Below are 17172 nucleotides of genomic sequence, written 5' to 3' on the forward strand. Positions count from 1 at the left end.
GATGTGGTAAAAAAAGGCACATACAAAGGTCTTTTCCTCTTTCATCTTTAGGCCTGCCCTAAGAGGGAAGCATTTTTTCCCAATTTGATTTCTGCTTATCTTGTGGTAGTCTCCATAATTAACATAAGATATTTTTATATATTTTCTCTTAAATTTTAACTTTACACAATAATTATAGACTGTCTTTTATTAAAGAAGAGGGTTTAATTAACATTAACTCCTACTTTCCTTCTCTATCTAATTTGGATGATTATATTTTAATTTTTAATTCTTCTATTGCTTAACTTTTGTGACTTCAAATACTTTCTCTCTCTTCTTTGTTAACGCTATGCAGTAGCTCTTGGCGTTCCACTATGAAAGACAGGGATACTAGCTCTGCTTCCCTTCTGGCTCTCCTGTGCTTCCACTTCACACCTTCACTCAGTCTATATTTCCTTTTACTGCGTGGAGTTTGGTGACATTTCCTTTGTTCCATTACTACAATTATGTCTTCTGTGTCTTGTCTATAGATGGTTACTGAAAGTTGAAAACAAGTGACTGTTTTTTTGTTTCTCGATCTATTGTTACTATCAGTCTTTGTGCCACAGGAAGGAAAAAGTTCTTAGTATGAAGATCAAAGTGAATTTATTTCACTTAATCAGTTGTTCAGAATATTTAAGTTTGCTCTATATTTATACTAACTATATTTATACTAACTTTTGTTTTGCCTGGAGTTTTGAATTGCTTTTACCCATTATTTACCCAAGAATAATGTGCTTTATTTACTCTCTTGTTTACACATGAATAATAGCTTCTGGTCCTTTAGTTATACTATGTGTGGTGTGGAATCTGCTTTCATTCCAGAGATAATTCCCAGAGCTCTTCCACCCCGTTCCAGTCTGCACTGATTGCTCACTCGGCCTGCCACACACCTCTTATCCTGGGACTTGCTAAGGTCACACTCCTAGGGTTATATCTACTATTTCCTGGATTCCATTTATTCCTCTTTGGTTTTCTCCCTCAGGTTTCTGAAAGAAATCATTAGAATGGGTGTATAGAAGGTAAATCCTAAGTTCTTAAAAATCTGAGAACATTTTTCCTTTTTCTGTTATACTTGGTTGATAATTTGCCTAGATATAGAATTCTAGGTCCATAATCCTTTACCCTGAGAAATTTGAGGCATTGTTCTATTGATTTTTACTATCTGGTGTTGCAGTTCAGATGTATGATGTAATATCTAACTTTTATTTCTTTGTATTTGACCTACTTTTTCTTTGTGGAAGCTTTAGAATTCCTTTATTTTTATTCTGACCTTGCATAAGGTGTGTCTAAATGTGTGGGTTTTTTTTTTTTTTTTTCTTTTTTTCTTTTTCCCTCTCTCATTGCACTATGAGGCACCAGTGGGACCTTTGGGACATGAAGACACATGACTTTCTGCAGTTTTCTTTCTTTCTTTCTTTCTTTTTTTTTTTTTTAAGATTTTATTTATTTGACAGAGAGAGATCACAAGTAGACAGAGAGGCAGGCAGAGAGAGAGAGGGAAGCAGGCTCCCTGCTGAGCAGAGAACCCGATGAGGGACTCGATCCCAGGACTTTGGGATCATGACCTGAGCTGAAGGCAGCGGCCTAACCCACTGAGCCACCCAGGCGCCCCTGGACCATTTTCTTATGTATTTAGCCTTATATCTTCCTTCTTATATTCTGGAAGATTTTTTTTTCACTTTATATTCAACTTTGTCTTTTATTTTTTTAAAAATGTCACCAAGTTATATTTTTAATTTCTAAGCAACAGCCCTTTCTTAGTGTTTGATTGTCCTTTTTTCTTTGATGCTTATTACAAATGCATTATCTTGGGGCACCTGGGTGCCTCAGTTGGTTAAACGGCTTCCTTTAGCTCAGGTCATGATTTCAGGGCCCTGGGATCGATTCTGGAGCCAGGCTCCTTGCCCAGCAGGGACTCTACTCTCTCTCTAATAAATAAATAAAAATTAACAACAACAACAACAACAACAACAAACAGCACAACAAAACAAAACAAATGCATTATCTTCCAGAAACACTCTTCTGAGTATACCCTTTAGAATTTTATTACATTATCTTTTGTATCTGAATTTTCCTTCTCTTCTGAGTATACCCTTTAGAATTTTATTATATTATATTTTGTATCTGAATTTTCCTTCTTTTCTGAGTATACCCTTTAGAATTTTATTACATTATCTTTTGTATCTGAATTTTCCCTTCTCTTCTTCTGTCTTTTGTTCTGTTTTCCTATCCTGGTTTTTCTATTTTGTGCTGTTGATTTTCCTTATATGTCTGGTGATCCTTCACTACCTAACATAGTTAAGAATAAAGGACTGGAGCGAATGTTATAGGTAGTTGGCATAGGTTTTCTCTTCTGGGGTGTAGGTTGGTCTAGGTCTTTTTTCCCAATAGACTTTCCCTTCAGCAGTTGCTTTGATATATGGACACGCCTCATTAACTGCAGGCTTGCTTTTAGGGTATGTAAGTAGGATCCAGTTGTTTCACTGGGGCTACCACAGTTGCCCTCCCCAATGCTATTTTTTCACTTTTGAGGATGACTGGGGCAAGTAGTGAGCAGAGCTTGACCAACATAACTTTGAAGTAGATTAACTTTCAAGTTATTCTCCAATTTTCAGCCTACTTCTCACTTTCTCCTTCTGCACAGTCAGCTTTGAACTAGTGGCCTTTTTCCGGTTCTCTCAGAAAGACTGGCTTTTACCTGTCACTTTCTTATAACATATACATGTTCTAAACTGTGGCTTCTGCTCAATTCATTCTTTCATACACTTCCCATCCACTTTTAGTCTTTCAGAAATGTGTCAAAATAATCTCATTTGCTAATGACTCTCTTCCTAGATCATAATCTTCACTGATATGAGTTTATTAATTTTTTTATTTCCTTGTTGTCAGTGAAAGAAGGTGAGTCTCTAGTCTTGAACTAGGAGCATCTGTCTCTCTCTCTATTAGGTCATTTCCCCTAAACTACTCCTGCTATGGACTTCAGTGGCCTCTAGGTTAATAACTCCAGTGTACTTTTCTTCTTTGTGTTTCTAGGTCTTACAGTAGTATTGTATGTGGTTAACCACTCCCTTTTGGTTTCCTTCATACCACGTTCTTGTAATATTTCTCTAACCATTCTGGCTGCCCCACTTCAGTCTGCTTTGCTAGCTTCTCCTCTTTATGCCGCTCTGCATGTTGATTTTCTCATGTGTCGGTATTGGTTTCTTTTCTCGTTCAATTTTTTTTTCTCGAAATAATCTCAGCCATTCTCATTGCTCCCAATACTGTCTATATGCCAGTGACTTTCAGTTTTGTATCTTCACCTAGATGAGTCTTAAGTTTCTGACCCATGAGCCCATTTGCCTGAGGGAATATTTGGATAAATCATCAGGTACTTAAACTTATCCTGTTCAAAGTGAAATTCTTGATAGCTTCCCTTCCCCCAAATCTGTTCTTATCTTCTCCATCTCTGTAAATCGTATCACTGCCCACTCAGTTGCACATGCCATCTTGATCTATGTATTTCCCTTACTCCCCACTTCCAGTTCATCACTCTTAGTTCTTTTACCAAAATATTTCTCAAGTATACCTACTTCTCTCCATCTCTATAGCCAACATACCCTCGTTGGAGCTATCATCATCTTTCTCCTAAACTACCACAATGGCTTACTGGTCTCCCTACTTCCATTCTTGGATCTTCCAATTAACACAGCATTTAAGAAATATAAATTGAGTCATTGTCAAACCTTCTCCATATTTCATTGATCTTGTACTAAACTACAAAATTCCAAACATGGCTTGAGTGAGAAATATTTCTGTACACCTCTCCAAACTCATATTTTTCCCGTTCTCCCTTGTTACTGTATTACACTAAATTGGCCTCATTTCTTTGCTCTTTCCTATTTTGGGGCATTCACATATGTTGTTCTCTCTGCCTGTACTGTTCTTTGCTCTGCTTTCTGCCACATATGTAATCATTTTTAAATTTTACTTCTTCAGAGACGCCTTTCCTATCTTCAGTTTACAGTAGGTATTTATACTCCCTACACCCCCAGTATTCCCTGATACGAGTTAATACATGTATTAAAATGTGAACTTGGCAGACTTTTTTTTTACAAGGATACTGATAGAGCCTTAAGGAATATAAAAGTCTCTGTATTTGATTGTTTGAGGTGGCATTGGTGGTATATTCCCTGCTAAAATAATTTAGGCATTCAGAAACCAGACCCTTCTCTTGAAATACATTTCTAACTACCATGATGAGTAATGAGATGATTGTAGAGCCAGTCTGTGGCTAAATGATGCATGTTTATTCTGTTTTAATTTTATCTACAGTATTGAGGAGGACTGTTCAAACTCGTCCTGCTCCACGAATTCCTCCAACTGTGGAAATAATTGAGAAGGAACAAAATTGGGAAAAGACGGCCTTCCCTACTGACACAGACAATCAGAATTCAAGTGAAGAGAGTCGTCTCTTCACTCAGAGATGGAGGGTATCTCACATGGGGGAAGATCTGGAGAACAAAGCCCAGGCTCCTTTTGTTAACCTCTCACAGCCCTTCTGTAGCTCCCATTCAAACACTCAGCAGGCCAGAATCCTCGAGTTCTCAGAAGAGACCCCAGTACTGGGAGATGGGCAGCAGCTTAGAACAAATGAAGCATTAATACAAAGAAAAGACGTCATAGAACGAATTGCTGAGTTGACCCTGCAGAATTCAGCTATCAAGGCACATCTGAATAATATTATTGGGCCAGGAGGAGAGCAAGGGGATGGAGTTCGGGAATTAAACAAACAAGAGACAAGTCATGTGAGCAACATGACGGCAGTGAGTACCAGTTATTTAAGTACTTTGCTGGAACAAAGCATTCCTGGATATCTTTAAGGCTGCTATTAGAAGGCTTATGCTTTGTCATGTCCTCATCACAAGAAAAAGAAAAGTTATTTAACAGTTTATTTAACACATACAGTAAAAGAGAACAGCATAAAATAGAAAATGATGAAAATGAATGAGGAAAATAAGACAAAGGTAAAATGTGTAGAAAAGCTGAAATTAAGCTGCAAATGAAGTTATAAATATAAAATGCAAAATTAGTTTGAGTTTGAAAGCCTGCTATACAGCTACATTTTAATTGAAAGCATTTTTACTCTCATAGGGCTCATACAAGAGAATTATGTGTAGCTGGGCCTTAATTCATGAGGAGTTAATTTTTTAGGACACACAAATGCATTTTCCTGTAGAAATGATGTTTTAAAGGATTATTAAAGTGAGACTTTAATGTATATATGAATCATCTGGAGATCTTGATAAAATGCAGTTTCTGATTGAGCAGTTCTGAGATAGTACTTGTGCATTTTTGACAAGTTCTCAGATGGTACTGGACTGAGGATTATGCTTTGAATAGAAAAGTCTGCCTATTACAGTGAAGAAATTTTATGGGCTAACCAGGTAACTTAAATCTTCATTTTCTTGTTCATGGGGAGAAAAGGGATTCTAAATTCCAGCTAGCGACTGTTTATAACAGGATCTTAGGCTGGTCCCAGTGACGGGAGACACTTCCTTTTACCACTTTGTGAGCCACAGTGGCTCCTGTCAGGGTTCTGATAGCAGATGGAACAGTCTTTTAGCAGTGGGAAGGAGCTGGGCAGCTTTATGGATTAAGGATTCCAGAGGTGATTGTTTCTATAAAGGCCTTTACCAGTGATAGATTGAGGGCTTCCATGAGGAAGTTTAGGAGGGGATGGGGGTGGGGTTAAGGGCCACCTCTGTCAGCACAGAGTCACGGGAAATAAGGGCAGTATGAGTGTGGAGTCACAGAGTAATAGTCAGAGGGGACTGGCAATCTTTTACCAGGGAGAAGTATTAGGAGCGGGTAGCTGCTCTCGGTCTAGATGTGTATAAGTACAGATTGCCTTAATTTTGAGTCATTGGAGGTATTTCTGCATTTGCAGAATTTTGACAATTATTTGAAGCAGGTAACTAGCTCTTGGTTTTAAAAAGGCAACAGAGTTGAAAATTGAGCCTGCCTGCTTTTCTAATTAGTATACAGATCAGGCTAGTGAGGATAATCTGTTATTGTCTTCATCACTCTCTTTGTCATAATCCGAATTTCAGAGTGATCTTTAATTTCAAATGTTTTGTTTATCTCTCTTTTTTAAATTAACGAGTGTATGTTACAAATTAGTGATTTCTGTTAGGAATTTTTTTTTTCCTCAAAGAGATGCATTTAACTAAATGAAATAATCAAGAATGACACATGTATTCATTTCAGGAATTTTCATATTAAATTTACGTTATATTCCTTGGGTGGCTTTTTTACTCTACCTTTCATATTCTTTTCTAGTCACCACATTTCTCAAATTAGATATCTGAGGCCAAACATGGCTTGGGGTGGCTGACCCCTGGTCAAGAAGAGTGATAAGATTCCTAGAAATCTTGGCCAAATAACTTGGTACATGTATGACGATTGGGATGGTAGAAGCATCTCTCGAGGATAACAGATCCTCTTTTCTATACTGAGATTCCCACCACAGATCTATAATTAGTAGACCTGTTACTTAGAAGTCAGGTCACTAGCAGTACTGTCTTTGCTCATGGGACCTTTTGTGTACCTCAACAAACATGAAGAGATGAAGGGAAGCTTTGTTCCACAGACGTTCTCCATGGACAGTGGGACTAGAGGGATTATGATTATGTGGTGCCAGTATCAGAAGGATTGGTATCCCTTTCCTTTAGCCCTAATCTTTCAATTAAATGACTTTTATTCTTTGCCTACTATTCAAGTTTACATATAGTGAGGGCCGTGAATACTAACTAGCTGGTTCTTAGTGGAAGAGCTCAGTTTTACAAAAAGTTAAAATTGTTTGGATTGTTTTTAATGTGGAATTTGTGCCTTTTTTTTTTTTTTTTTAAAAGACCTTTCCAGCAACACAACCTCTAACATCAAGTAGCATGGAGGAGCGGATTGCAGAATTGAATCGGCAGAGTATGGAGGCTCGTGGAAAACTCTTGCAGTTAATAGAGCAGCAGAAACTTATTGGTCTGAATCTTTCCTCTCCACCAGTATCACCCATTCCATCAACTCTCGGAGCATGGACTGGTTGGTCACAAATTCATGATTTAAAAGCCAGACACATGAGAGTTTTTACTTTCTTGATTTTGCAAGTATATATTGAGCTGAAAGAAATCTCAAAGCATATATTTCAATGTCTTCAATTTCACATTGAAAGAAACAGACCTAAGTCTCAGAATAAGTGACAGAAATAAGACTAGAAGGCCACTCTCATAGAAAGCTGTACCATGGTACCTGCAGTTAATCTTTGGTGTCTAAATTCTTAAGTTGCCTGATGTGTAAATGGGATTCATTATAGTGTATGATTCACTTAGGACCTATGCAGTGGCTAAGTATAAAACATTAGCATCAAAATGATAATTTAGAATTTAAACAAATTACAAGTTATTTTATTAAAACCAATTAAAACATTTTTATTTGTAAATTAAACTTCCCATTCTGTTATTTTATTTAGGAGTGTGATAAACTAGAGAGGCTTCTGAATAATAGGCTAGTGACTGAAAAATTAGTTGTCATAATATTTACAAACAAAAAAGTATGGATGAAATGAAGTAGATCTTAAGTTGTTCTTTGGCAAAAATTGAATTACTAAGACACTCAAGGGATAGATCTGTATGAAGGCTATAGAGAGACTAATTTTGGCCCCGTATAAAAGAAGGTTCTAATTGTGAGGGATAGAAAATAATTATATCCTAAGTAGTATGTTCTCTGAGGTGTTTTAGAGGGATTCATTTGTCCGGAGGCTGGTTGAAGTAGGCTATCTTTAAGGTATCTGCCAATAAGACTTAAATTTTTTTTAATTCCAGTATAGTTAACATAGAGTGTTATATTAGTTTCAGGTGTATGATACAGTGATCCAACAATTCTGTATGTTACTCAGTGATTACTTAGTGTGCTCTTAATCGCCTTTACCGGTTTTACCCATCCTCCCCACTCACCTCCCTTATAAGACTTTTTCTCTCAGCTACAAATCATTTCTTTTTTGAAACTCCAGACCTAGAAAGCAGACTCTTGAAAATTACTGGAAAATGACAGATAATGCATTTCCCCAGGGTCTTTTCTCTTTGCTTATTCTAGCTTCTTCATAGTTGTTCTTCATAGTCATGAAGTGTAGAGGCAACTTCTGATTAAATCACTCGATACGTTTGAACATCTACTACCTGCCACCCTGCTCTGGGCCTTTGGAAAACTGCTTCAAACAGGACAAATCCCTGCCCAGCATTACGAGATAATGTCTTTGCGCTAAGTGCAATGAAGAAGAATAAGCCAAATTACTCTTAAGAATAATTTTGTAATACATTAGACATCTTCTGTTTCAATTGTTCTTTAAGTTTAAAAGTACTTTGTTTCTATTATCTTAATTAGTTCTCAACACACCCTGAAAATATACAGAGCTGGTCTTAAAGCTTTTTGATACATAAAAAAACTGAGGGAAAAGAAGTGATTTGTCTGAAGTTCTAAAGCAAATTGGTAAATTTGCAAACTGCATTCTTTTTTTTTTTTTTTAAAGATTTTATTTATTTATTTATTTGACAGAGAGAGAGATTACAAGTAGGCAGTGAGGCAGGCAGAGAGAGAGGGGGAAGCAGGCTCCCAGCTGAGCAGAGAGCCCGATTCGGGGCTTGATCCCAGGATCCTGAGATCATGAGCTGAGTCAGAGACAGAGGCTTAACCCACTGAGCCACCCAGGTGCCCCTAAATGGAGTTCTTTTCATTCCAGTGGTTATATCTCCAAAATACTCTTTTTGGAGTATTCCTTTTTAAAAGTAAAATATTCCTTTTTAAAAGTAAAGATACTCCTTTTCAAATATATTCCTTTTTAAAAGTAAAATTTTTGGTTTCATGGGTATCTTTATGCACTGTGATGATAAAGATATAAATAATCATATGCCATGCAAAACCTCTTTTGTTTTCTAGGGTAATGGAGGAATATGTCGTACAATTAAATATGATTTCATTACCCAATAAAGCTCTTAAGTACTGATTCCTAGGAACCTCTGTGAAACTGCCCAGGATAGACATTAAGTCTTTCATTAGTAGATAGTAAATATTTGTTAAGTGATAATCTACTTGTGAAATATTGAAAATGAATACAATTATACTTGCCATTGGCTATATGAGCTCTTCAGCCAACTTTCCCCTCCTAAGCCAATGCCTTCAGGAATCTAATAATGTAATAGATTTAGAGGATTTAAAGTTTTATTGAATGACTTCAGAAATTTTCCTTTTTCTTTTTAATTTTTTTGAAAATTTTAGATAAGTTCTTTGTGACAAAAATCTTAAGATTTTTAGGGCTAGCTCTTAATTTCTGTTTTTCACTTCCAGATCTGACATGATACCACTTGTCTGAAGATTCTGGCTTTCTATGAACTGGCATGCTACTGAATTGACACTAGTAACTAAAGTTTCTTGTCTCACAGTTCATTTTGAGAAACAAACAAACAAAAAATCCTTCAAAGGTGTCTGTGGGCCATAATGAAAATATAGAAAGAACCTCCAAATTTGTAATGTGCAATTTGCAGTAAGATAGAAATCAAGTTAAATTTTTATTTTATTTTAATGAAAGATAATGAAACTAATATTTATTTTTATATTTTAGAAGGAGGAAAGAGGACAATTGAAGTATCTATTCCAGGAGCTGAAGCCCCAGAAAGCTCAAAATGCAGTACTGTCTCTCCTACCAGTGGGATAAATCCCAGAAGGTAGGGTTATAATATGAACAGTTACTTTAAAAAATGAAAAAATGTGGTTTTTCATTCTATGTGTGAAAAAAGAAAGTGCATAGTATCTAACTTAGGTTCAGACAGACTCACTCGTGTAGAGAAAATAAAGCAATTAGAGAGAAGAATTTCTGGGGAAAAGAAGAGGAGTGAGGAATAGGCCTTAAGTAGAACAGTGTGGGTTGTCTGTTGAGAACAAAAAATAGGATAATAGCACATATATAGAGCACTTTATAGGTTATAAAATTAGGAGATAACCTCTGACAGACAGGGTGGGTAAAGTGACCAGTAGCATTTTTCTCCTTTATAATAAACTGAAGCTCATTGAGCTACTTGAGTGTTTTGCTTAGATGGGTCACATGGTTGGTAAAAGGTGGCACTGAGGGTGGACCTGGCTCTTCTGTCTCCACTCTCTGTGCTTACCGCGACACTGCGCTGCTGTTCCAGGGCTCCTTACTCTTCCAGCCTTACCCTGCCCTTGCACATGCATCTTTCCCCTTTAATGTTCAGAATGTTACAGCATGATACTTGATGGTGGAAATTGTCCTTATATACTCGTCAAAACCCATAGAATGTATAACAAAAGGGTGAGCCCTGATGCAAGCCATGGATTTAATGAATACTGTATCAATATTATCTCATCAGTTGTGATAAATGTAGTAACCTGATGCAAAGTGTTAATAATAGGGGAAACTGGGGGGGAAATGAGAGCTATATTGGAGCTCTCTGTACTTTACATTCGGTCCTTTTGTAAACCTAAAACTGCCCTAAAAATGGAAGTCTATTAATTAAAAGCAAACAAACAAACAACTTAGGGTGATTAAAATATGTTAGAAATAATTACCTCATTTAGACTTAACTCAGCCATTGCCAGTACTGAGATTTGTCAGTCTTATATAATTTGTGAAGGTTAATGATGATAGATCACACTCTCACTCTCTTTTATTTCGCATAAATAGATCTTCAGGGGCTACTAGTAATTCTTGTTCTCCATTAAATGCCACCTCAGGAAGTGGGCGATTCACACCTGTTAATCCAAGAACAAAGGTATGTGATAAAATGTAATTGTGAAATTTGTGTAGGGGTCAGGGAAGGTGGCTGATTTAGTGATTTCCATTTTTTTTTTAAAGATTTTATTTATTTATTTGACAGAGAGAGACCAAGCAGGCAGAGAGGCAGTCAGAGAGAGAGAGAGGAGGAAGCAGGCTTCCTGCCAAGCAGAGAGCCTGATGTGGGGCTCTATCCCAGGACCCTGAGATCATGACCTGAGCCAAAGGCAGAGGCTTAACCCACTGAGCCACCCAGGCGCCCCTAGTGATTTCCATTCTTAATTGGTCTTGCTATCCTACAGGTGACATAAAATTCTGAGAAGAAAAGAATTCCTAATTCACCTTTACTAGAAAAAAACCATTAAGCCATATAGTTTCTTTTGTATTCTAGGGTAGCTAAGGAATAAGGTAAAATTCAATAGGATTTCAACATACACTGGAAATCACTGGTTTCAGACAAAGCATTCCAGTAATGTGACAGGACATACAGGCGTGCCTTGAAGTCCCTTGGTGCTTGCTTTGGCTGTGTGGGATTGGGATATTCTGGGCCCTGGGGTCACTTTTCTTGTCACTTTACCCTAGTGTGCTGTATTTGAGTGTGCCACTGGTTAGAGAAGTTGTGGTTAATCAGTGTCATACATCTTCTGATTTGCTGTAGATTGGATTAAGTAGTGAGTGCTTCAGTAAATATTGAGTATTTATAAACCAGATTGTTATTCTCAAATATCCCAATTGTCTAGCACTACAAGATTTATTCTTTGCTGTTTCTTATATCCTAAAAAAGTTTTTAAAATAAAGATTTACTTATTTATTTAAAAGAGAGAGAGCACATGTGTGTGCACACATAAGAGAGGTAGAGGCAGAGGGAGAGGAGAGAGAACTTCAGGCAGATTCTCTGCTGAGTGTGGAGCCCAGCATGGGGCTCCATCCCACAACCCTGAGATCATGACCTGAACCAAAATCAAGACTCGGACCCTTAACCAACTGAGCCACCCAGGTGCCCCTAAAAAAGTTTTAAAGTAGACTGTTTTATATAATTTGCCCTTAATCTCTGGAATTTAGTAACAAATTTAATTCATTAAGATCAAATAACTTTGCTATTTTAAAAATTTGTACCTATAGTTTGTATAAGATACATTCATCTTTTATTTAAAACTTAGGTTTCCTCAATCAATCAGGGGATCTGTTGACCAGCGGAATCAGTTATTTGGGAGTGGCTCTGTTAGGAAATAAAAATTGCTAGTAGCAGTTTAATTTTCAGTATCCTGTGATGATCCTTCAATTCTATGTACTTGGTCTAAATAATTATAAACCTTGACTGGGCTCATGTTTCTGATTACTTTCTAAATCCATCTTGCATCTTTGTTCAACAGACGGAAAAACAGAATGAAGAAGGCTGGTTTGCTCTTTCTACCCACGTGTCATAAGTGAAGTTCGTTGTATAGAATTTGTTTTCAGCAGTATATTCTTGAACTCCCACTCCCTTTCTTTCCCTGTTTCTGCATTCAGCTTTTCTTGTCCTTTTAGGTAAAACCTACAAAGATCTTGTAACTTAGTACTTACGGAACAAAGAATAAAGCAATTATTTAAATCTTGGATCTTTTCAAATAGATTTCCAACAACTAACTAATGTACAACCTTCTGTGAATTAAATTTTGATTATAGGGAAATTGAAGTTTTATATTCTCATAATTTCATAAGTATTATAAGGTTTTGCTGAGTAATGCATTTTGCCTTATCATCTTTATTCAGGTTTTCTTTTTTTGTCTAGTATATCTTAAGTGATGTATTTCTTTTATTTTTTCCTAAAGAGCTAAGTTGCTTTGTATATAACTTATAATAAAATGGCTCTGGGTGATTAAAGTCTGGCTTTCAGAAAAATTAAGCCCTCCCTTTGATTTCTTTTTGGGTACGAAGTTGTCCATGGCTTTTTCTGTCAAGTGGAATGTACAGCTTTAAAAAGTAGGTGTGGGGCATTTATTCACATTTGTTTATGCAGCTAAGAGTGGATGTATATATTATAAAATTCTTGGATAGGCTTTGAATGTGAAAATGTCATCAATAATTGTAATGTACATCAAATAAATAATGATCATAGAGCTTGTGTCTAAATGCAGTGACATTGATTTATTGGTATATTTAGTGTTTGAAACAGAAATGAGTACAAAAGTTTGCTATCAACTTTCCCAGCCCTGAATCTACAACACATTCAAGATTGTTTTCTCCAAAGCACCTGTTTGGCTCTCAGACACTGCCTTTTATTTTAAACTTCCTTTAAAAATTACCTCTGTTCTTTCACTGTGGGATGGGAATTCTCAACCTGGTGTAGTGGGAGTAGGGCACTGGAAACACTTTGAAACTACTTGGGGAACTTTCTCAGACAACACTGTCCCTTCTGAGTTATTCGTATTCTTTGAAGTGTCAAATACAACTTTCATTTGGGCCTCTTCATTGTGGTGGCAAAAATATAATTCTTCCCTGTGTATCATTGATGTTATTTACATGAAGTCATCTGTATTCATTTGCATTATTGCAGGTTCTTCCATCTGTAATGTACTTTTTAAAAACTTGGTGTTTAATAAATACTAGCCCTGCCCGGAATATAAAGCCATTTAATACCATTCCTAATATTGAAATGTCAAGTTTTCTTCTTGGTCTGTGAATGCATTGTTTTTTGTTTTTTGTTTTTTTAATTTTTGAAGTTTTTATTTAAATTCCAGTTAGTTAACATGCAATGTAGTATAAGTTTCAGGTGTACAATATAGTGATTCAACACTTCCATACATTACCTGGTGCTCATCACAAGTGCCCTCCCCAATCCCCATCACCCATTTCACCCATTCCCCCTACCCACCTCCCGCTGGTAACCATCAGTTTGTTCACTATAGTTAATGGTCTGTTTCTTGGTGTGCCTCTCTGTCTCTTTTTCTTTTTCCCCTTTGCTCATTTGTTTCTTAAATTACACATATAAGTGAGATCATAAGGTATTTGTCTTTCTCTGACCGACTGACTTCTCTTAGCACACTGTTCTCTAGTTCTATCCACATTGTTGCAAATGGCAAGATTTCATGTGAATGTATTCTTTTTTTTTATGTGAATATATTCTTTGGACTTAATTTCTCTTAATGTTCCTCAACTGGTTGGCTGTTTACTTTTCCCCTTTTATTCCTTTAAAACTTCAAAAGCCATGGATCTCGACTTTGGGAGCATGGAAAAAAGACCAAACCAGCTACCTGGGAAGTGAGCCGTTGGCATGACATTTATCTATCTGTCTATCTGTCCACCTGAGAGCGCATGTGTGAGAGCACAAGCAGGGGAAGCAGCACGCAGGGGGAGAAGCAGGCTCCCCAGTGAGCAGGGAGCTGGACACAGGACTCAGTCCCAGGACCCTGGGATCATTACCTGGGCTGAAGCAAGACGCTTACCCAGCTGACCCACTTAGATATCCCTTGACATGACATTTTTTAATAAAGCTGCTTAAGGTGATTTAATGTGTAGCCAAAGTTGAGAACTAGTGCTCATTGGGAATCTGTGGAACTGACATTTAAGTATCCATCCTGCTAATAATTGTTTTAATTGATAAACTTCAAAAGTAGGTTTAAAAAAATTCCCAAGAATAATAGATAACAGGGAAAAGAGCTTGCTCTCTTGGGCTTTCTAAAGCAGTGCTTCTCAGCTTTGGTTGCCATTAGGGTCATATAGGGACCTTCTAAAATTCCCAATGGCCAAGTCTCACTCCAGACTAGTTAACTTAGACCTCGGAGTAGGACAGAAACAACATTTTAAGAAACCTCCTCAGATGATTCCAGTGTATAGCCAAGCTTGGGAAACATTATGAAGATATTTATTACCCCCAAATCATAAATTGGTGCATATTTGGTTTTAAGTAACACTACTTTGGGCCCTCTATCAGCTCTCAGAGCTGGCTGCACCAGTGGGTTTCAAAGTATGGCCCTGCAGTGTCAGGATCACCCGGGTACTTGTTAGAAGTGAAAATTCATGGGCCATGCCCTAGACCCATTGATCAGAAAATGTCTGTTTTAATAGGCCCCTCATGTGAAACTGATGCATGCCTCAGTTTGGGAACCATTGATCTTAGCATCACAGAGGGGTGAACTCTGCTATATTTGATGATGTACTACATTTGTATTCACTTTGTAGTCCAAACCCAGATCACTTCTATTTCTTGTGTTAGGACTCAAGTTTTTGGCTAACATAGGACTTCTCCAAAATGCCCCAGGGGTGCCTGGGTGGCTCAGTCCATTCTGCTTTGGCTCAGGTCATGATCCCATGGTCCTGAGATGAAGGCCCAGGCTCCCTGCTCAGCAGGAGCCTGCTTCTCCCTGTCCCTTTGCCCCACTCTGCTTGTAAGCACACTCTCTCTCAAATAAATAAAATATTAAAAAAAAAAAAAAGCCCCAGAAAGCTGCTATATCACTTGCTAAACTTTAATAAGATTTGCAGTTTTCCATATTACAGCTTGGGAGAGAAACAAGATAATCAAATCCATAGTTAATGATACAATCATTCCTATGCTGAATAGTGAGATCATTTTAAGTCAGCAGAATTTAATAATAATTCATTGTTTCATAAGTGCCAGGCGCTGTTTTAGCCACTTTTCATGATTTTAAGATACCTTTATGAGGTAGATACTATTACTCCTTTTGCAGATAAAGAAACTGAAGTACCAGGAGGGGTAAGTACCCTCTCAAAGTCACACAACTTAGGCGTGGGGGCCCTGGGATGGGACATAAGAAGTCTTTGTACAAAGCCTACACTATGCTGCCATCTTACAGTGACTATGGTCTGCAAGTACAAAATCATAACAACAATAATAATTATACTATCTTTATTGAGCCATAACTATGGCTATCTCATTAAAATCTCCAGTAAAACTGAGTTAGACATGTTTGAATGCCACCCACCTCCCCTTTACAGATGAGAAAATTAAGCCCTGGAGATGAAGTAAGTAAGTTGTCTAATGCCAGGGTGTATGAGGTAAAGCCAGGGCTTGAAACTCATATTTTTAGATAGTGAACACTAATCAGGGGAGAGGGTCTCAAGGGAGAAGGAGAGAGAGAATCTTAATCAGGCTCCATGTCAGCACAGAGCCCAATGCAGGGCTCAATCCCACAACCCTGAGATCATGACTTGAGCCAAAATCAAGAGTCAGAAGCTAAACTGAGTCACCCAGGCACCACCCCCCCTTTAAAAAAAAAAAAAAGATTTTATTTAACAGAGAGAGAGGCAGGCAGAGACAGAGGGGGAAGCAGGCTCCCTGCTGAGCAGAGAGCCCACTGCAGGGCTCCATCCCAGGACCCTGAGATCATGACCTGAGCTGGAGGCAGAGGCTTATCCATTGAGCCACCCAGGTGCCCTGGCACCCCTCTTTTTAAAATACAATCATTGGACTCCTCCTAACTTACAAGAAAGAGTTGATCCAGCACAGCGGCTAAGTCTGCAAGTATTGCCATCACAAAGCTTGGATGCAAATGCCAACTCTGCCACTTGGGCTGTGTCCCTGAGTACATTATCTTATTTTTCCATTTGATAGTCAGACATGATATATCTTATAGGGTTGTGAGGAGTAAGAGAGGTGAGTATATGTAAATATGTTAAGGACGGGACCTGACTCATAATAAGCATTCCGTAATGATGATTGCCAGTTTTTTGGTGCATAAATAAATACACTATTTCCTTGTGTTTCCAGATTTTTAAAGATACTATGTAGTGAATTCTTTGTGGTTTTCTCAAATTAACATTGGACTCAGTGCTTTAAATTTAGAGATACTTCACCTGAAGATGTTTGGAGGTTGAAAGAAAACATGTTGAGAATATTATTTGAAAATGTAACTAACATGCTGTTTAAAAGTAAGTTTATCCTACGTTTTCTGACTTTTCAGACACCCTGGATATACCATTTGATAATTAACAGTAAAGATAATCGTTTAAATCAGGAGACTTTAGAAGTCAAGAATACTTGACTGAAGAGAACATTTCAGTACTACCAACAAATGCATGGAATAAAGTTTTTGGAAAATTGTGTAACATGGAAACCAATAAATACAAAATAGAACACAGCCTTTTGAAAATCAACTTTATTGAGAAATAATGTATATATAATTAACTGTAAAAGATAATGTATATATAATTAACTGTAAAAGAATAATTAATTGACTTTTGGCAGCTGAAACTACCACTACAAGACACATTTCGGTCATCTCCAAAAGATTCGTCCCGTCCCTTCAGTGCATCCCTCCCTTTACTCTAGCCCTGGGCAAAAACTGATGTGCTTTTTGTCATCATAGATTTGTTTATCTAAAAGGAATCAT

The 17172-nt window shown here is 37.3% G+C and overlaps 1 protein-coding gene across 3 annotated transcripts in view; it reads left to right on the forward strand.

Annotated features, from left to right (window-relative positions):
- SPICE1 (spindle and centriole associated protein 1) overlaps nucleotides 1-12944 on the forward strand; it is a 52909-nt gene extending 39965 nt beyond the window's left edge. For all 3 annotated transcript variants that reach the window (XM_059391959.1, XM_059391958.1, XM_059391960.1), the window contains exons 14-18: nucleotides 4336-4826; nucleotides 6915-7098; nucleotides 9671-9773; nucleotides 10751-10838; nucleotides 12214-12944. In XM_059391959.1, coding sequence (XP_059247942.1) covers nucleotides 4336-4826; nucleotides 6915-7098; nucleotides 9671-9773; nucleotides 10751-10838; nucleotides 12214-12267 — 920 coding nt within the window. In that variant the 3' untranslated portion in view covers nucleotides 12268-12944. The remainder of the gene's footprint in view (nucleotides 1-4335; nucleotides 4827-6914; nucleotides 7099-9670; nucleotides 9774-10750; nucleotides 10839-12213) is intronic.
- Nucleotides 12945-17172: the final 4228 nt, after the last annotated feature.

This window comes from Mustela nigripes, chromosome 2, assembly GCF_022355385.1.
Source record: "Mustela nigripes isolate SB6536 chromosome 2, MUSNIG.SB6536, whole genome shotgun sequence".
Classification (NCBI taxonomy): Eukaryota; Metazoa; Chordata; class Mammalia; order Carnivora; family Mustelidae; genus Mustela; species Mustela nigripes.